Below are 21,913 nucleotides of genomic sequence, written 5' to 3' on the forward strand. Positions count from 1 at the left end.
GCGTGTTTGTCGGTGCTTCCAACAAAAAATGTAACATTTTTAACATAACGTAAGACAAAGTTTTGCTTACAAAGTCGCTCACAAGTTCCCAAGTTGATGCAGCAGAACCATATATATCTAGACTACATTACCCATAGTGCAGTGCTGATGCTAGTATCTTTAAATATAGCCTTGAGCAGAGATTAAGACAGTGGGAAGGATGTCTCCCAAGTCTAAATCACCAGATTAAAAAAAAAATAATTCAAACTTCAATTTGACTAGTGTGACATTGCTATGCAACTTATTCCTTAATAGCCAAGATAATGTGTGCTAAGCAAGTTGGCTGTAACTGAAACAAACACAGTAACAGTGACCTTGTATCATTTTAATTTTGCTCGTTTACATGTACAGTGACACCTTATAGATTCAATTCAGGTTGACAACCAAAAACACAGTTGAAGTCTTGGTTAGCAGACAATATGATCTTTATGACCATCTTCTGTCACATTAACATGAAAAGAGACACATAAGCATTTGCATTTATGATAATATATCTTGATATTACATGCTATTAAGGTAATATACAGCATGTTCGACACATACTGCTGCAAGAACAAACTTAAATGTGATAAAAAGTTGTTGTAAGCACAGTGTAAGAGTGTAAGGCACTGCTAACAAACCATAATGCATTAAAAACTGAAGTAGAGGAGGAGTTGAGGGTGTTGCCAAAAAGAAGGAAAAGCACTTCCGTTTTGACAGAAACGCGAGTGATGTGTATTTGTTCTGCCACAGGAAGTGAGGGGTTCAAGACTTAACAAAAACAAGTGAAGGCTTTGTTCTTTTGGGGATCATGACAACACCGTCACGTTGTGTGTTAGAGGCTGCAGGTGACATTGTTGTTAAGTGTTGGTTATTGCACTTGAAAATATTTAGATTGTATTAGATTTCATATTCACAAAAATAGTCAGTGAGATATTGCTTTTAAGCTCTGTCATCAAAACAAGTTTTAAAGAAACTGCGATCCGTCGAAAGGATTCAAACTTTCCGTTGTCTCATTGAAGAACTTCCCTCTGATTCGTTATTTTCTCCCTGCGTCCTGGTGAAGACATAAACAAAGGTATCATGAAAAACAGCAAATACATGCATCAAACATAAAAAAAGTAAAGGTAGCTCATTGTCTATAGTACTCACAGTGTGTTACTTTGGTCATTTGTCTCATTTCCTGAGAATTAGGCAGATAATTTCTAGTTAGAAGACAACATAACAGCAACAAACACTGACATGAACAGGAGCATCTGTGTGCTGTCTGACTACCTGCTGCGTAGTTCTTCTTGGACCGACTCCTCTCGTAGAGCAAGATGGCGGCGACCAGGATGATCACCTCCACCAAGATGGCTAAAAAGGGCTTCAGTGGCTCGAAGAAGGTGATGACCTTTGAGTAACAGTAACAGAATCACACTGCAATGAAAACCTTATCATATAACAGACATTTTATTATGACCGCATTAGATCAATACTGATGTATTATTACTATTTTATGTACAGTGCAGGTACTTTGGTCTTGTGGTTCCTAACATAGGTATTGGGCTCCTCCAAAGGGTTACAAGATAAATCTATGTATTTACTTACCTTTAGCTCCACATGGCCCATTGTGGTGCCGATGGGGTACACCGCAGCACAGTAGTACGAGCCGGAGTCGGCCTCTGTCAGGTTGTGCACCAGCAGTTTTGTCTTCTCCCCTTCATTTACGATTTTATACCGGTGAGGCTCTGCAGCAGTAAGAATCTGCTCCTGGGACAGATATCAGTGCTGCATGTCAGAAATGTGTTAAATGAAATACATTTCTCATCTCGATTGTGGTTGTTTCTATTGCGTTCTCAAGGGTTTAGGATTAAAAACCCCAAAATTTGCTCATTGCCAGGTTGAAGTTATATGTCATTTTGTGTGACTATAAGAACATTTTAACACCCTTTAATGTAAAAAAAAATCTGATTAATTTTCTTATATGGTTCATTGTTGCAGCACCGCTATTCACCCTCTGGCTGAACACCTCATTTCAGTGCCCGTCTCTTAAAGGGACCCATCCCTTAAAAGCCCAATCTGCTTTGATTGGTCAGCTTTCACAAGCCTGAGCAGTTACTGCCAGTGCATACAACACACAGTATTTTGTAAAAAAAAAAAGAAAGAAAGAAAAACTACAAGTAAATCTCAATTACTGTGCTAATATGGGACCTTTAAGAAAATAATTTTGCTCTGCTCTCTTACAGTAAAAAAGCAGAATACAGTATGTGAGGGTTTAAAAAAAATTAAGAAATTGAAATTATTTTTAGACAGCATGTTACTGCAGGGACTCTTTAAAGCAACTGAAAGTCATTAAAGCACAGTGTGAATGCTGAAGAGCTTTTCAAGCTTGCACTGCTTACAAACCATAACACCACCAATAATAGCAGAAGTAAAGTTGAGGTTAAGGTTGCTGCCAGTCAGAAAAAAGCAAACACACTTCCTTTCTGACAGGGGTAAAAAAAAAAAAAAAAAAAAAAAGCAGAATGATGTGATGCCAGAAGTCAACTGTATGATTTCAAATTTTCCACAGGAAGTTGGGGGGTTCACGACTAACACACAGGTTAATGCTTTGCTCTTTTAGCAGTGAAAGAAAATATAGAATTACATTTTAAACCTAGAAATTACAACTCTTTGATGGCACTTAATGCAGTTTGTTTGCTGAAAATATTCTGATTATCATATATTACCTAGCCACTAAATAATTGACACATTTTACTTTTAAGCTCTATCATTTAAAAAAAAAGAAAGAAAATATTTAAACGTGTTTACAGAAGCTACAATCTGTTAAGTGCAGTCTTTTTGCCTCGTCATTGAACCACTTCCCTCTTTTTGAAAAAAATTGAATGTTAAGTATTCAAATATTGATCTTAACATTTAGCATGACAAGATTAGGACTGTAGTAGTGGTGTTGTCACTTTTGGACCTTTGGGCATCTCTGCTCAGGTGTGGAACTATACATTAAGGGGGAGTCATCAAACTGTATGCATTAAAGATGCAATGTGTAAAATGTAATCACAATCAACAGCCCTGGAAGAGGACTCACTCCCTTCTTAGATATAAAATGTTAATTCTAAGGTAACACACACTCAACAGATCTTAGTTCCAGGTGATTATACACTAATGAAAAAGTAATAATTAATGTTATATTCAATTTCTGTCCCTATAATCCTCCAAATACCACACATTTGACCCGTAATGATAACAGCTCCCCTATCTCACAAGGCATAGAAGAAATCTCCTGAGGTGAACCTGTGTGTTGACACAGCAAGTGTGTTTGGGCTTCAAATCAAACCATTTGTGTTCCAATGATTCTATAACAGAATGTAACAGTAAAATAAACGTTGATGTCTCAATTCAAAGGACACAAATCTCTCTTAAAACTATGAAAACCATGTCTTCTGAGCAGTTCACCCACCTTGTTTGTACCATTTGTCCTGTACCAGTTCCAGGTGCTCGGCTTTGGTTTGCTCTCCTCCATTTTGCATAGAATCACTGCAGTGTCCCCCACATAGCCGACAATCGGCTTATCTCGCACCTCACCGATATGTGGAGCTGGTAGACAACACGGACAAAGAGAATAATAATGAGAGAAGGCTGCATTTTGCACCATTCAAACATAATAACACAGTGTAAATATTGATGGTTAATATGAACAGGCAGCAGAGGCTCAGTAATCTGACAGCAGCACACATGTTAGCTCGAAGAGGATGTGACCTGTACCTGCCAAAACAAAGTCTATTCTTGCTTCATTTCCAAATAAGCATGAGTAGTTTCCAAGGCTTTCTTCGTTTACAATGTTGAACCTGTAAATCAAAAAATAGATTTTTGAATTTTACTTAAAACAAAATGTTCCACAATATGTGATTCTTTTGTTCTGCTTCTTTCTTTCTGTTTTTTGGCAGCTGTTAAACCAAATTTACAGGTGCAATTTGGCTTTGTTTAATCTGTTCTATTTATATGCTAAAATTCAAAATTGTATATGCTTAAATTCAAAATGTATCGGTCCGATATATATTGTGAATCCCTATTCGAAATAATAATCAAAATGTGTATAAAATAAAATCATCTGTATAAATTATAATGAAAATATGGATATTACTAAATATTAATATAAATCATGATGCACATATGAATTATGAATATGACTCATCAGAGAAAACAACAAACAGCTGACAGGAGCATTTTCCTGTAACAGAGTTCCTACACCTTTTCCTTGGTCAAATTCAATCACTTTTCAAACATTTTCAAGTTACATTTTCAAGCTTTTCCAGTGCCTCATATATTAAATATTTATACACAAAAATAATTGTGTCATTTTGTCACATTAATCAGATGTTATTGTGCTGTGAATGGTAACACAAAAAAGTTTCATGCTTCAAAATGTGTTCAGACTCAGCTGAACTGATACAAAATATATAATGAAGGTGAGTATTGAAGTAAGTTATTTTACCTCACAGACCTTGAAAACACCTCATTCTAACGTTTTCAAGGATTCCCAAATAATTGTTGTTTTGTGAAGCTGATAGAGGAATACTGAAGACATGATGTACGTACACTCGTCTAAGATTATACTGCTCATTCTCCAGCTGCACCATGAGGAGACTGTTCTCAATCTCCTCCCCGTCTTTTCTCCAGAGCCCGGTTATATTTGGTTGTTTGTCGCGATTACCGGCCCAAGTACACTCCAGTGTCAGATTGACAGGGTTCACCACTTCAACTTTTTCAGTGTGACTTTCACCTGTGTGCAGAGTCATAGATGGATTTCAAACACTCACAATGGCCTTAAAGAAGACAGGATATACAGACAAATCAATGTGACATGTAGTTAAATAGACTGATGTTTTAAAATAGTTACCTTTCAAAATAGCACTTCTGACATCTGTTGGCAGGGGGCTGTCGGCAACCAGTGGCGGAGGTGTCGGACCAGGTGTCTCTGAAAAGATAGAAAATTCTTTATATAAATACACAAAAGCCTGTATCGTAATATGATGATCATATGATGAGGTAGCATATCACCAACAACTGCTCCTCTTTGCTAGCCTTTGCTATGCTGGCTGTAACTAGGTCCCATTAGCTAATGAGCTCAGTTAGCCAAGGAGCCAGAGGCCGAAGAGTTTGTCTGGATCACGACCAGTCAACTTAATCTGATAGCCAAAGAGTGAACAAGGCTGGACACCAAACTGGGATTGACCACAGTCTCCAAGACCTACGGGGGTTAGTTTGACAACCAGGGCTGCAGTATGGAGGTGATTTACAGCAGCGGTGACCACGACTATGATTTTGTGGAATGATGAATGACTGCCTTGGTGAGTAGTATTGATTCATTGAGTTTGAATGAAGTGTGTTTTATGATGAGTTAACAAGGAATATTAGCTTGTCTTAGTTTAGTTAAAGGCAGAAACTTGAATTCAGGCAGGGTACGGTGTGTAAGGAAAATAGAGGCAAGAGGCATTTAATTTCCTGACATCCTCTGAGTTTATTGTGTTAATTTATTACGTTAATGGATAGCATATCTCTCCCAGCTGAAACTAACGCAGCTACTGGATTAACACCTGTTACTGTGGTATAAGGAGAAAAGATGGGGTGGGGTTAGCTGGTAAGCATGTTAATGTAAGGAGAAATCTCAACAATACCATATGGACATCTTTGACATAACTTGAACACTGTTGTTTCTCCCCAGTCTCTTCACGATAACATATTTTATTCTTGATAGTGTTTGTTTGTTTGTTTACACAAAAACTCTGGCCATATCTTCCAAATTGCTCCTTTAATGATTAAAATTTACCACTAGGTGACAGCATGAATGGTAAAAACAGGCTACATTATTCGAAAAAAGCAAGCAAAGTTGTTTACTTGAGTGCTGGCAGGGATCGTAGTTGTAGGGTTCCTGAGGTGGTTCCTAGGGTGCTAAGTGATTGTTGAGGCGAACTGGGCGATTTCTATGCTCATCCATTTTATGATTTTTATATGAATTGATAATATTCATGAGGCACTTTCATACAAAGGGATGACGCTAAGCATTATTGTTGAGTCATAACGATGAAGATGAAATGTATACAGGCTAAAACCAGCATAAAAATTCTAACAAATAGGCACTGTATACACTGTATGTGTTTCTCAGGAAGTTTTATGCACATTGCACATTTAAGTGAACATTACACAGTTATATGTAGGCCGACACAGATCCAGCTACTGTATATAGCATTTCTGTTTTTTTTTATGTTACAGTATATTTTTATTTTATTCTACTTTTTTTTTTTTCTCTAAGTACATACCTACTCTCATGCTGCTACTTTTTGTTATTGTTTCCCAAACTGTTTGTTCCCTTGTGCTGCTGTAACAACTGAATTTTTTCTATGGGGGATATAAAGGACAGAATAGAAGAACAATAGACAACAATAGAAGAAATAGATGAAATAAGTCCAAAAAAAGGCTTCCTTCTGTTCCAAAATCGCTGTGGTATTATTGTATAAAAAATACATCATGCATTTTCGGAAGCCTGTAGAAATGAGCAATGAAACTGTCCTTTTTAATACTCTTTAATAAAAGATATGAGATATTAAATCAAAATGGGTACCGCCATAAAAAACATAATGCTTTAAACTGAATGATCGGCTTGTCTACATCATAGCACCTGTGATATCTCTGATCACAACAATAAAAAAACAGTTTTATCTTCTTATTTTTTCTTTTTCATGAGCGTTTTTATCTTGAATCCTTAAATAATTGATGGCTCTGAGTTTCAGCGCCCCATCATGATGTAAATACTGTGGATTTTCTATCCGGACAGTGACACTTTTGGGGGAGATTAAGAATAAGACAAAATGAGACAACAAACATCAACTAGCTGCATTCTTAAACTAAACCACTGCAGAGACAGTAGTGCATGACGGTGAGGACATCCTGTGACACTTTTCTTCTGAACGTCAATAGAAGGCAGAATATGGTTTGAACATAACTACATACACACACAGTCAAAATTAAACCCAAATGGTCATTTACTTGTATTGATGTGTCTGCAGAAGACGAGAAGCAGGATCTGAAAAAAGAGCTGCTTCCAGGAGGCTGTCATGATTATTATCCCTCTGTCCCCTCTGCAGGCACTCGTTCTCTACCCTCTCTCTGCCTGCTGCTGCATAGTCTAACCAGCCCTCCTCCTCCTCATTCTCTTCCTCCTCCTCCTCTTCCTCCTCCCCCCTCAGCTGCACAAATGACGCAGCCATGATATCACCCTGCAGCCTGTGTGTGGCCGACTACATCCATTATTCATCCGGACGGGGTTCATATCTCGGTGTTGTGCTGCATTGTCCTGTCCTTCATTGGCAAAATAAAAAAAAAAGATCCTGTGCTTTAAAGCAAAATGTCGATCTGCATGTGTCCTTTGATTAAAAAGAAGACATTATTTCAGACCTGAGTGCTGTGTTGTTGCTACTGTGGAGCTTTCTGCAAGGTGTCCTATCCTGTTATGTGAGAGGATCTGACAGCTGAAGGTCACATGACCTTCCTGCCCTCATGCAAATAACCATGAGTGGACACTACTAACATTCAATTTTACTTAGTATATTTGTCAATTTTTCCTCAGTATTGTCTAATTAATAAACTATATAAGATACAGTGACCTAAAGAGTTGCATTTCAGTGATATACATTTTTCCATGTTTTTTTTTGCACTTTTTTTCACAGAGTGATATGTTTTCCAGTGTAATACTGATGCCGTAATTGACTCTCCTTTTCAAACAATTCTGCTTCATTGGACATAATCTTAAACCAGATGTTATGTTTTAAGTGGATTACAGATAGCGTTCTACAAGAGTAAAATTCACTTGCGCAGATTGCAGCAAAAATACTTCCCACATTTGCTTGATTAACTCCGTTAGGTGTCCTTTTGCTTGAGTGTTAGCTTTGGAAACAACCCCCATGAATAATATTTAGAGCTAAACAACCTCATGGGTGGATGTGCAGGCAAACACGTGCAAAATACTCCAATGATAGCCACACAAGCACACACAGTTCTCACCTCGTCTCACACAATCCTCGGATCCATTCATAAAAAATAAGTAATGCATTTCTTTTCTAGTGCTTGTTCTCCTTTCTCTCCACATAAATACATTTTGTTGTTGTCTTTAAAGTTTTTTTCTTTTCATCTCTCTCCAGCATTTCTTAATAAAGCGTAGAGAGTTGAACCAGTTTTCTCTTCTTACTGTTTTCTGCAGTTTGCTGTCTCTGTCTCTGTCTGTGTGTGGGACATCCTGCCACAGGACTCCTGGTTTCTTATGTAAGGAGATTAATTCTGCATGGGCTACATTGTCACATGTAAATATCAGGAGAAAGTAGGATGTGGAGCTGCACAGTTAACATTCTTATTACTGTGGTTTTCCACACATTTCAAATCCAAGGACTTTTCAGGTCCAATTCCTTAACGTCAAGGACTGAGCGTGGGATATTTTATGACATGATTTACTGTTAAAACAGATTTTTTTTAGAATGAGTACCAGCAGGCTTTACAGAAGCTCAGAGACAACAATTAAAAAGAGAGAAGAAATGTTAGCACATTCAATGATCCATGTCTAATCCTTTACATTTTCAAAAACTTTCAAGCCCTTAATATTTTCACCTCAAGTTCACAGATTCAATAATTTCACGGACCTGTGGGAACCCCTGCTATAGTAATCTTATGTTACGCTAACTGCAATGAATGAGAGTGGCAGTGGACCTCAGACCACATAAATAATGTCGATCAATAGTGCAGCGGACTGTCGTTTCTGAGTCTGTGATTTATCATCATCATCCAAAAGTAGCAGCATGGACCTGTGGAGGATAATAAAACAAACACTGACTTAAACCCCAGCAGGAGGGTCACTGACCATGACAGTGGAACTCTTTTGGAAAGTTCAACGGTTCACTGAGGAGTGAACGAACCTCTGCCAAACAAGGATATAAGAGGAGTTGATGAAACTGGTCACTGCAGGTAGCAGGTCCAGAGACATAATAAAGAGAACTTCCACTGCCCTCCTGAGGAGACAGCTGGAATAATAATAGATATATGGACAATTTCTCAGTGGGTTGAGGTTTTCACACCATGAATGTCTCTCCTCCGGTAAATTGCATTTTAAAATCTCCAACTGTACAGCAGAGGGAGCTCTTGCAAATGTACACTACTAACAGGAACAACTATTTATAATGCTTTTCAAGGGCAGATTGCTTCCTTCTTTTAAATCCTAATCCTCCTTTAATTTGTCTTTATTTGGCTCATACTTTTGAATTTAGCCAAACAAGCACAATTATGGCTTTGAAATAAATTATTTCACCGACCAGTTTCTTTGCTTTTTTGTTTAGCAAAAGTCAGAATTATTTTTCAAAAATATGCCTTTGCAAAACATGCTTGCAGCAATTAGACCATATGATGCAAATATTTATTTTAAAAACTGCACTTTAAAAAATCAAGTAAAAAAGTCAGTGTACAGCTTGTTGAGACAAATAATGCTACTGATATTCTATGTGAATATGATATTCTAAAAAAATCTTGTTAAAGGGACACTGTGTAGTTTTGGAGAAGAAATTCAAACTCAGAATTTTAAAATGTATAATATTAATGAGGTAATTATACAAACTCAGAACTGTGTATCATTGCTATGACTGAATAAACAAGCTGTTCTCAGGACAGACCACTGTTTGAAGCTGAAAGGTGGCAGGGTCCGCCACATATAAACAACATACAGTATGAAATTGTGTTGTCCTTTAAGGTCCTTTAAGATGTTTGCTTATTCAGTTAATCAGTCATGAAAACAAAGACAGTTGGTTTATATAGTTTGTGTAGGCATTAAAAAAAATCAGTCAATGAAGACCTTTCTCTTCTGATTAAAATTTCTTCCCCAAACCACAACATGTAACAGAAAGAGCAGCAGTAGTTCAAATACAACATTAGACACTGAATGCTTCTCTTCTGAGAGGTATTAATGACATCCAGCAGAGCTTTACTGCTGCTGAAGCTGCAGACTGTTGATGAACACGGTTTGTAGCTCGGCGATGTCCTCAGTGGTCTCTATCGGGATGCTGTGCCGGCCCGGTGAGCTTGAAAGCCCGCCGGCCGAGTCGCACGCAGCTTCACAGCGAGGCTGGCTGAGGTTGTCGTAGTAGGAATCCCCACAGCCTCCCACTGCGCCCTGCAGACGCTCGTACACGTCCAGATAGTGATGCTGTGGCGACAGGCGGTTGTAGTCCTGGGCTTGGTGCAGCCCATGATGGAGGTGGAGGCGGTGTTCAGGCCCGGGGCTGTGACAGGGGCTGTGGGACGGGCTGTGGGGCATCAGGCACGTCTGCAGGCAGCTGTTTCGCCTCATGGCCCGGTGCAGGTCCAGCCTTGCGATCAGCGGCTTGCCGATGTTGATGCTTTTGGACCAGTGGACAGGATCTTCATCCATGGCTCTGAAGGTGCCCTGAAGGCACACAGTGAAAACCAGCTCGTCCTGATGTACGTGGGGTAAGAGGAGGAACAGTATTAAGAAACACAAAGGGATTCATCTTTAATTTTCACTGCCGAGAATCACTGTTCCTGAGCTCAATTTAACCAAATACATCCTTTAACAAATACACAATCACAGAATAACAGATACTTTATGTATATGCAAACACACATAAAAGGAAAGATAATTTTTTTGCTTCTAACTTTTTTCATTTTACATATAGTGACTCTATTTATACTCCTTTCCAAAGTCATGTAGAGTTTGTTACCTTGAGTTTCTGCAGTGAGCTGACTCTGGTGTAAAGACAGTGCTGCGGCAGGCTGCTGGACAGAAAGTAGATCCCCGTCTCCTCTGGTGTCTCCCTGTTCATCTCTTTAGGATCAACATCAAGGTCCTGCAGCAAGGAAACGAGACATGTGGCCATGCAAAGTATTTGTTCCGATTCTGATTAAGTTGTCCTCCTTCTCTACAATGTTCTAAGAAATTATCAGCTTTTTCCTAATCACCAGTGTTCATGACAACGTGCTGACCTGTGAGAAGTCGGTGACGTGAGCCTGGCAGAAGGACATGTCCTCGGGCTTCTTAACGATGTGTGTGTAAATGACGAGCACGTTGGAAAACTCCGCAGCGAAGCCCAACTTGATCTGAGCCCCGCAGTCAAAGTTGAGACACATGCTCTCAGGAAGCTCTGGAATAACGTACACAAAGACAGACATTTCCAACACTATACATTGTTGGGCCCCGAGAAAAAACTGAAGCATCAAAAGATGATTAAAGGGATAAGAAACACTTTTTTTCAGACTTTTTGTGTGGAATAATGGATATATTCACCTTTAGAGGTATCTTAAGACTCTTCAAATTAAATAATGTTATTGGAAAAATGTGACTGTGTTGTACTTTTCATAACTCATGTCAACACTGAGGCTGTAACCTGTGACAAGAAGTTATTATTTCATTTATGGGGTCACAAGTCAAAAACACTGTGAACGACTGTTACGAGGAACAATCCTCTGGTAGTTTGGTTGTCTACCAGGTTGGTAACAGCTGCAACAAAACTATAACAAGACATTTGCTTTTGTTTTCCATAAGCAAATATTTATTATCTGATGATAAAGGAAGAGGTGATAACTGAGTGTTTTCCCCTCCTACAACCGGGTGCCAAGCTCCAATAACAGTGTGGTTGCCCTGGGAAGCCAGCACGTGTCTGAAGTGTATAATGTGAGTGAGTCAACATTCAGGCAAACAGGAACTTCCCAGTACAGTAACAACAGGTGCAAACAAATATTTAAAATGGCAGAGAGAGTTTCAAATTCACCGTGAGCCTTCGCCCACTGGCGGCTGTGAGCGTGAGCGAGATCAGCGCTGTCACCGGGCAGAATAGGGTCCGTCAGAGCTCTCCTCTCTGACAGACTACTGCGGATCTCCAGAGCCTGCTTCCCCTTCGTAGCATCAAACTGACCCATGTCTGCACACAAGAAATTATGAATTACACATCAGCAACAGCCAGTCTTGGCTGTAACACCTCACCTCAAATGATCCAAAACTCCATCACATGAGCTTCCCCGACCAATAGCATTTGTAAAGCTGTGAGGGGCGATTAACTTTAAGTTCGATTGATTTACCCACCCTGAACTAATGTTAAAGACGTATCTTGTTAAAATCCTGAACATTGTTTAATATTAAGTGCATCTTAAAGCAACCTCAAGTCATTGTCCTTCATTAACAGTGCATTGGAAAGGAAAATGTATTACCCACCAAGCAGACGGATACAATTTTGTCATTAATAATGCAAGACAAGCTACAGTTCATTAACTTTATTGCCTTTCTATTAAAATTAAATTGAAACACATCCTGTGGGAGACATCAGTTTTCATAATCAGACGCAGCAAAATGGTCTTTTAATTCTGTTATCATTATTCTTCATGGTAGCCTAATAATCTTCTCAGCCACAAACACAGATATGATATTTCTGATTTGAGACTATAAGACTATATAAAACTATAATTGCCATTATTCATTTTAGTGCATGTTGCAGAGCTTGTGTTTCTACTGCTCTCTCACCCTCTGCGACTTTGTCCAGCACCACGGTGATCTTCTCATCGTCCAGCAGTCGCTTCTTCAGAAACTTGATGAACACACCGTTGGTGAAGCCGCTGGAGCTCAGCTCAAAGGCCTCAGCATCTTGGCACCTGAACAGCCAAACATAGAGTGGAACACTTTGTGTTAAGTGTATAAGTTTAGTTTTGGATGATAGTTGATGTCGAAACTTACGTAGCATATCCAAAGACGATGTTGGCTGTGACCCTCAGGACTATGTTTGGAGTGCTGTCATCATGGATATTCCTGGGAAATTTGAATATCCATGAGATTTCATAAATTGTGGTTGATTTTACCTACATTTATTTTAAACTGCTCTGTATGAGAGTGAAAATTAGTCAAATCAAAGTTAATTGACTAGAAGTTATAGGACTGACCTGCTGACTCAAGGACTCACCTCTTCCTGCACATGTCCAGCAGAAACACATTGAGGCCCGTCTCCTTCTCCTGCATCAGTTTAAGGATGCTCTGCACACATAAGCAGTTGGCTGAGCGGTACGGATTCGGTGCGTCCACTGGCACCATGAAACTGTTGCCATAGTTCTCATATCCATGACCAGCGTAGTACAGCAGACCTACAGAAGGACGTGTGTATTTAAATCATTCCTTTATCAAACCTAAAATGACACGAGTCATGCTTTGGGCTGGGGGTTTTATCTGGAACTATAACCAGCAGGTTTCTAAAGTCTCAACATACCGTAGACTCCCTTGTGAAGCAGCAGCAGGAACTCATCGACGGCGTTCCTCATCTCGGACTCCGTGAGGTCCAGCAGCGAAACCACCTGGAAGTTGAGCTGCCGCAGGAGGTTGGTGAGTTCGTACACGTCCACCATGGGAGCTTTGAGCTGCGGGTGGTTCTGGTACGATAGATTGCCGATCAGCAGGGCCACCTTGTCAGTCGCTGGGACAGGATGCGGGAGAGGGAGTAAACGCAACAGTTAAACTCATTATTGTATGCAGCAATGACACATACAACATACAGTATATTACACTTGAATTGTTGTAGCAAAGAGAGAACTGAACTTTACATTAATTCACAACTTTTGTGACAGATGCACCAGTCATTCAAGTAGTGGTGCAACAGATCAGAAAAACAAAGTAAAGCAGACAGGAAGTAAGTGGATCCTATTGTGCTGAATACAAAACCCAATGATATTAATAACTGTTTGATGTCATGTGATAGATCAGACCTCTGTGAAGCTGGGTACTTTTCCTTCTGATGACATGGGTGTTGGGTATACTCGCTGCTATTTGTATGTGTTGCTTGGTGTAACTGGGCGGCATTATGCTTAGTGTTATTCTGTCTACGCGTGTAAATGACAACAAGGGTGACGAAAAAGTTTCACATCTTTCATTTGGTGTTCATGGTGAGAAGGGAACTCATGACAAAGGTCCTAATAGTGTCAGATGTATCACTAACACTGTCCACATGAAGCATAACTCTTGCATCAAGCCATATCAATCACTAGAATTAGTAGAAAACATACAGTTGAGAACATCATATTTTAATAAATTACTAAGACTTACCATAAAGTTGTTCTGGAATACTGTTGAGGAAAAATTCACTGGATCCTAAACCTACAATGTCGCAGCAAACACACAACAAATGACCACGTAGCACGAGCTGTCTAAGGAAAATGTGCGTTTGAATGGATGTGTATAAATCACTCTTACCTCCTCCGATGGCGTAAATATCATCTAGGAATCAGAAACACAAATGCTTCATGTAAGGTGAACATTTTACATCAGTGTTTATATCATATTCTTTTGATTCTGGAAGAAATGATCAGTCAGAGAGAAGGTCAGTAATCATGCGATCGATCAAGTCAACTAATTATAATCAAATTATGAGATTCTGTGTTATTTTTCTTATTGTAAATGAATCCCATGAAAACACCAACACCAACAATGTGTCTCTGCCAAGTCCATCTATCTCATGGAGGTAATCAGTGCCTTTTGTTGGGGACTATGTTTTAGCTGATATAAATTCACATTTATTTAGAGCAGTGTTTGAGACTTATTCAAAATAAACTACAGTTGCTGTGTTGCTGCATTGTAGCAGTGGAACGTGTCACTCCTAGAGGCTCAATAATGTTTGTTTTTTTTTATAGTGGATAGTGTCAACAGTTTGTGTTTCTTACAGTATGATGCAAAGACAACATTAGCTTAGTGGGATCAGTTCACTGTAGTTGTGGTATTTTCATGGGATTTGTTGACAGACACATCCAGAATATAGCCACCCTGTTAGGTATAATTGGTTGAGAGAAATGATGTTAGTTAAATCAAAATGAATGTGTTTGAAACCTGGAGATCAAACCCTGTGAATTAGTGGTAATGTGATCCCACATACAGTCACGGGAACAATCGTTATGATTAATATTTCCATGCACTTAATCCTAACCCTAATGCTATTATGTACACCATGCACCGGCCCTTTCAACTCTACCTTCAGAGCACTCCATTGCCCCTGAAATCTGGACAGATATCCTCGGTGCTTTCAGTCAAGAACAGAGCAAATAATCACTCAGACGTAATGACAAGAAAGCTGGTTTTACTGGGCTGTAATAACAGTGTCGCAGAGAAATGCACTGTAGTGCGACATACCGATCACGACGTCAACTTCATTGGTCCACAGTCGCTCGGTGCTGCTGCTGATCTCGCAGCGATACCTGCCGTGCTGATCCTGCATCACGTGAGGAATCTGAAACACACAAGCACTTTTATATTAAGCCATGCTTCCTGACAAATGGGAGCAACAATGGGAGCAATTTAGAGAAAATAGTCCGGACAATATAACTTTAAAAAAAGGGCAAACTAGGAGAAATAACAGTGGCTATGTTTCAAAGTTTTTGTTTGCAATTAATTCTCCTGAATCATATATTAAATTTTGACATAGCAGCGTGATGCAGTCTGGGTTAATGGGGTCAATGCACATTTTTTCAACATATTTGGCGTATTTTCTCAAGTTTGTACCATCAATCTTTCTTGGAATTATAAAAAGGGATATCCAAAATGTCTTCTCCAAAAAACCTTTGACTCCCATGTGTCAACAAACCTGAAATCTAAACACTGGGTTCATATTGGTATTTCTTAAAAATCTGACTTATTATTCACCCATCATGTCTCACCTCAAAACAAAACATATATTTACAGATTTCAAGCCCTGTACTTATTACCTTAATCATCTAATTATACAATAGTATTGATATTTGGGACTGTAATATCATAAAACCTCTGTTACAACAATCTCCTCACCATGAGTTTCCTCTTTGTGGCGCTAGGGATCGGGACTCCATTTCTGTGCCACTGGTATCGAGGGATCGGCCGTCCCACCGCTCCACACTCCAGCTGCAGGTTTTCCCCGACATTCAGCCGCTGCGATTGAGGCTGGATCACCAACTTCAGCCGACCCTCTAAGGAATGATAACTCTGCCCTGGTGGGTGGAGGAGATGAGACATCGTAAGTGTGTCATCTACTTCATCCAACCAACAGATGCCTGCTGAGTTGAAGGTTCAAGCCCAGTGGAGTTACTTATTCTAAAGATGTAGGCACCTGCAGACACCTCAAATATATGTAAAATCACAGAAGTGGTTCAAACGAAAAGAGAAAACAGACTGTGAGACTGTGATATCTTACCGCAAAACATGTTGACATTCAGGACGTCCACCTGAGCCCACTGGCTGAATTCTAAAGCATCTCCACAGTTGACCCTGCAGATGTAAAAGCCAGCGTCCTTCAGCTGGACTGGACTTATCACCAGGTCTGGAGAGAGGCCGTTCGGCACCTGAGGTTGTGGAAATGTGATCACACCTATCAGTATGGCAGCTGTAACATCATTGGAGCTGAGAGGAAAAACAGCAGTCCCCCATCTGCAGGTTGACATCTTGTCTCTGTATCTCACGTCATTTTCACTCTCCTTCTCCCAGGCCCAGTACACTCAAATTAAAGGCACCAACACAGCATAGTTCGACACACACATTACTTACCATTACAACACCAAGAATCAAAAGAACTATAATTTCTTTTCTTGCACAAAATATTCAAAATTAAGCACTTTCAATGGTCCACAATGGATAATTTCCCAAAATGTTCTTAAATTAAAACACTTTTAAGGATTTTAAGCACCCGTAGGAACCCTAAAATGGCATCTTGGCAATGGCAGGGTCTCTCTGCGTTGCAGCGTTGTTGCCAAACAGCAAATTAAGGAACATTTTTGAGGGGAAAGCAATTTTGCCCCTAAAATTAACACATTTAAAGATACAGAGTACTGTCAAAACAAAGTGTTGTAATTTAAAACACATAGCACTCAGACTCGCTACTTGCAGGTAAAAAGCAGAAGCTTGTGGATGACCACGTACTGTATGCAAGTACTACATATGTAACTTTCGCTTATAAAGTCAAGATGATCAGCTCTAAACAAGATGTTTGATGTTAGTGTAAAAAGGGGAACAGTGAGTAGTCTCACAGGGTCATCAGCAGAATGTAAAAATGAGTACTCTGTAATGTTTTGTTAAAGTCAGGGCCTGTGATTTATAGTATATTTCATAGTAAACATTTTGAATTGGAGAGCTAAAAATACTTCAACTGATGTTTTCTTGCATTTAGGTTGCTTTTCTCACACCGCAGTGGACAAGCTGTGTGGCTGAAAGGAGATGAATTGCTTGCACAAGATGATTCAATGCAAAACTATGTCGACCAAATGGACCAATAAAGAATGTATATAGCCATGTTTTCTCAATCTAGGAATGCAGACCTGTCATCAGGGTGTCTCGTATGTTTGTTGTACATCCAGGGAATCACACAATGGGACCATAAAGTTTTAAAAATCTACACTATTACAGACGCAGCATTGAGCCACAAGGAAGCATTGCTTTTGACAGTGTTTATGTGCATCAAGCCATAAAAAAAAAAAAAAAAAAAAAGGTGCTGGGGAAGAAGATTTCAAGCCTGAACATGTTAATCTGGGACTTCCACTGAATTTTGTGTCTCACTGTTTTTCCCTGTAAAGTGCGTGTGTGTGTGTCTCACCTCTTCCTTGGTCTTGAACCACTGGTACTGTACTGGAGATTTTCCCACGGCGTGGCAGCTGAGGCGCAGATTGTGGCCAGATATCAGAGCTACAGACTGGGGCTGAATGAAGATCTGCAAGGCTGTACATAGAGGAGACTTAAACTCTGAATTCACACTTATGACACTGATATCAGATTCAGATACCCAGAGCAAAGTGGAACAACTCTGGAATAAACACTGGCAATAAAAAGTAACTATTACCCAAACACCGTGAGTCAAAATCCCTCCCTGAGCGAAAAATACAACAAGCAGAACAAACATCTGTCTGGTTCGGGTGGTTTTACTCTACCTGGTGGTTTCAGGCACTGCAGGGCCTCCGAGTTGCCCAGAGTTTGCAGGTAGTCAACCAGGTGACCCATGGTGCAGCCTCGCTCTCCCATCAGCCTCAGCAGCATGCGGCTCGGGCTGCCCTCCACCTGCAGCACCTTCAGAGAGCACTCGTCCATGTCGTCCGAGCTGGAGAACGACGCAGGAGACAGAAAGCACACCATTCACAAGGATTTATTTTGTGCTTTAGATGCTTTTTAGATCTTGTAATAATGATCAACAATAGGATGTGAGCTTCAGTAGACAAATTCAGAACACAGGACAGGAAACTGCTGTCAACCTAGGGTTGGAGCGGTATACTGGTTTAAGATAAACCGCAGTATTAAAACAGACGGTTACCAAACTGGGCACATTTATTCATCTGAGGTACTGAATTCTACCACAGTGTTTTTAAAAACATATCAAATTCATAGCTAGATTCAGATTTTCATACATTTAAAGGTCACTGTGACTGATAATAACAACAAAAATAATGTATATACGGATACATGATATTGGTTGTTGTACTGTGAAAATCTCGTACGGTTGCACCATCATTTTTAAATCTTAAAATGAATGACAGAATTCTAAAAACAAGGAATAACACCAAAAAATTAACTTATCCATATGTTCTGGTGTTTTTAAAGCTAACTTTTGAAAAAAGTATCTATAGATTATAGGTATGTGAATGAACTCTCTTTGTCATTTCTGTCATTTTTGTGACAATAAACCTTTAATTCATAGTAAAGAAAATATATCAGACTGGGCCTTTAATTTCTGTCATTTGTCACTTATCAGTGAACCTTTATAGTAAAACACATTGTACTAATCAACTAGCTGATTAGTAGCACCCATATTAGTAGCATATTGGCTCATTATTAGACGCTTATTAAAACCATAATAAACATATTCTATGGCTATTATGTGAGTATAGTTTCTCCAGCCAACCAACTCATTGACTTGGGTTCATGGTTAATACATGTCCCCTAATTCAAAGTGTAACTATTATTTATCAAATTCTTAACTTCTGTTCTATCACGAAGTAGTCTCTCTCTACATAACCACACATTTGTGCATACAGTAGCTGTGCATACCCGAAGTATGAAGCCGCCTTCTGCTCCTATCACCATCACAATGTCCTTCGTACCTATTGTGTTCATATCTCATAATCTCGTGTCCCACCTGTTAGTACTTACCTAGTATTATAATTCTAAAGCAGCATCACAGGAAGTCTGATGCGCTGTCTGTCACACACACAACAGGACTGTTTGAACACTTTGACGGTGGCATCCTGTGGGTTTTGATCCCAGCTTACCTGACTTTGAAACGTCGGTCATTGCTGACTATGTCTCCAAGTTTTCGCCATCCCCTGCTGCTGGATCTGTCCAGCACCTCGCAGAGCCTCCTCGCCACTGGCTCCCTGATCAGGTTGATCTTCGTGGACCGGTCCAAAGTCTCCGACATGGCAGCAGACAAGAAATGTTTACCATCAACGCTTTTTCTCTAAGAGTGCAGGCGCTGGCGTTACAGTTGACATCGACACAGAACAAGTCTACTTCCTGGAAGAATACATGAAAGTGATACTGACACACCTACTGCTCTGTGACTGCTCTGTGACTGCGCTCCCTCCGGGTTTCCCCCCGGAGCTGCCTCTGCCAAAGAGTATATATGCGTCAAGATAAGACGACGGAGGTAAACGTTCAGATTTACGTTCCATTTTTGTTTGTAGTTATAAACTGTGCACAGGCTTGCATGTCACTTTATTTATCATACAAATAAAGAACAGTGACAGACTTAATGCCGTTCAATTACTTACAGCAGCAACAAAATCATATAGGCTATCTCAAGCACACGGTACATTTGATCATTATTAGGCATCAGGAAGCAGCAGAGAACAAGTAAGTAATAACTACGGGAGCATATTCCTGCCACACAAGAAAAATGAATAGACAAATAAATAAATAGATTGTGGTCTTTACATTCTGTAATTATATTTGTTCTCTTATGTACACACATATGTAGATATATACCTTATCCTTGTCGTCCGAATTTTTTATTCTGTACCCTGTTTTTGTTTTTCTTTCTTTCTTTCTTCTTCTTCTTCTTCTTCTTCTTCTTCTTCTTCTTCTTCTTATTATTATTATTATTATTATTATTATTATTATAGAGATTCTATTCTATTAATTACTATTTACCATTTCTGTCGTGGAGCCTCTGAGCAAAAATAATGTGGTGTACTTATACAACATGAGTACCAATAAACCTCTTGAATCTTGAAGCTTAAGGGATCTCTCCGGATTGTGTCACAAGTAACTGGAAATTTGATAAATATTGTTCTTATAGTCAATATTTTGTTTTGTAGATTGAGTGTCCTCCTCAAACTTTTTTTATTCTAATGAGAAAGGACACCTGAAAATGCAAAGGTTGCCTAAGATGTTCCCCTAAAACTGAAAAGCCAACACCTTGAAAATTTGAAGGATAAATTCACCCAAAAATGGAAATTTATTATCTACTCCATGCCAGTGAGTTAGATGTTAAAAATTGGATGTGATTTTGTAGTTCACAAAAATGTCTACAGCGTCACAGCAAAACAGTCTGAAACAACCTAGGGGTCTTACATTTACAAATAGGGAATCCTGCTCATTGTCCCATGAGAGCCATCTCAAACACTCCATCTCCACCAAGTGAGAGAGAGAGGTCAGTGCAATGTTTAGCTGATTTACTTTTGTACATTGTAGCATTCATATATATATTTTCTTTGCATTTCGCTTTTTTTCAACAGGTCAGGTTAGAATACAGACATGCATTGTCATGAAACCAGCCGGTGTATGTAGTGGGATGCGGGTGTGGATTGTGGAAGATGATTAACAACAATGTGCACACATATAAAACCACAACGATAAAACAATCATGCATGTTGACTGTAAGAATATGCCCTCTTCACTGCACCCTCAGGCCAGACAGGCTAACTCCGTCCCTGGAAGAAGGGTGGAGTGGAAAACTACCAGGCCTGCTGTTCACATGCTAGTGCTCAGTCAGCTGTGTACAAATCTTTGCTGCTGTGCAAGTCAACCTGTGTGACCCTCAACCCTGGCTTTAAAGAAAGTCAGTTATCACTGACAGCTGATATTCAGTCATTTTTAATTTGACCATTTTCAGCCAAAAAGGATTTTGTGTTGTGGTGCACACTTTTTGTTCTTATCAAGGTGGAAAAAATGTTGCAGCTGCATTTATTTCCCACTTATTTATTTGTGATATTTTGCCAAAACTTCTCTGTAAGAAAGTACAGCTTACAGTCGCTGGTATGGCATTAGTCTTGTTTAGTCTTGTTAGCTCTGCACTGCATTTGTTACTGTAAATTATCAATAAAAAGTACTGATGAACAACTTTGCACCAGAGATGATTTGATTTTCCATGAATTCCATACATTTGTGCATCATTTATTTATTTGTATATGAGTTTTTCTTGTGGTCAACTTTCTTTGCCAATTGGTTGTTCAACATCAAGCGAATAATAAAGCAAAAATGTATAAAAACGTTACAGAAAAAATATGTTTGAGGGGATGAAAAGGGGGCAAAATGGGGTGGCAGTTGCTTAGGAAGTAGAGCGGGTTGTCCAGAATTCAGAAGGTCGCTGGTTCAACTCCCAGGATCCTCTGGCTGCAGGTCGAAGCATCCGTGAGCAAGAAATTGAAAATCGAATTGCTCCTGTTAAGCATGTGGGCACCTTGCATGGCAGCAGCCACCTCATTCAGTGTTGTAAGTCACTCGATAGGAAAAAGATAGAAAGCAATGCAAGATAGAAAATAACACAGAAATAAATAAGAACAGATGAATTAAAAAAATGAAAACTATTAATTGGAATGTAAATAAATTAGATAATTAAAAAGGTAAATAAACACACAAACAATAATTAATGAATACGTTTATTTTTTA

General features: G+C 39.3%; 2 protein-coding genes across 3 annotated transcripts; both read right to left on the minus strand.

The window, feature by feature from the left end:
* Window positions 1–349: 349 nt before the first annotated feature.
* emb (embigin) lies at window positions 350–7,218 on the minus strand. Its single transcript, XM_030416634.1, has 9 exons — window positions 7,045–7,218; window positions 4,898–4,975; window positions 4,597–4,780; window positions 3,763–3,845; window positions 3,458–3,594; window positions 1,609–1,770; window positions 1,294–1,411; window positions 1,171–1,201; window positions 350–1,075 (listed from the first exon to the last, which is right to left on the minus strand). The coding sequence occupies exons 1-9, from the start codon at window positions 7,112–7,114 to the stop codon at window positions 1,015–1,017; spliced, it is 924 nt and encodes a 307-aa protein (XP_030272494.1). The 5' UTR covers window positions 7,115–7,218; the 3' UTR covers window positions 350–1,014.
* A 1,264-nt stretch (window positions 7,219–8,482) lies between these two features.
* On the minus strand, window positions 8,483–19,579 carry malt1 (MALT paracaspase 1). Of its 2 annotated transcripts, XM_030416626.1 has the most exons (17): window positions 19,294–19,579; window positions 17,962–18,128; window positions 17,631–17,752; window positions 16,239–16,386; window positions 15,857–16,035; window positions 15,206–15,302; window positions 15,048–15,095; window positions 14,276–14,299; window positions 14,129–14,179; window positions 13,299–13,502; window positions 12,999–13,176; window positions 12,776–12,847; window positions 12,566–12,693; window positions 11,820–11,969; window positions 11,035–11,192; window positions 10,773–10,898; window positions 8,483–10,507 (listed from the first exon to the last, which is right to left on the minus strand). In XM_030416626.1, exons 1-17 carry the CDS (start codon window positions 19,440–19,442, stop codon window positions 10,016–10,018), a joined length of 2,493 nt encoding a protein of 830 aa, XP_030272486.1. In that variant the 5' UTR covers window positions 19,443–19,579; the 3' UTR covers window positions 8,483–10,015. The 2 variants fall into 2 exon arrangements, with proteins under 2 accessions (XP_030272486.1, XP_030272487.1); XM_030416627.1 differs by lacking the exon at window positions 15,048–15,095.
* Window positions 19,580–21,913: the final 2,334 nt, after the last annotated feature.

The sequence above is a fragment of the Sparus aurata genome, chromosome 5 (genome assembly GCF_900880675.1).
Source record: "Sparus aurata chromosome 5, fSpaAur1.1, whole genome shotgun sequence".
In the NCBI taxonomy this organism is placed as follows: domain Eukaryota; kingdom Metazoa; phylum Chordata; class Actinopteri; order Spariformes; family Sparidae; genus Sparus; species Sparus aurata.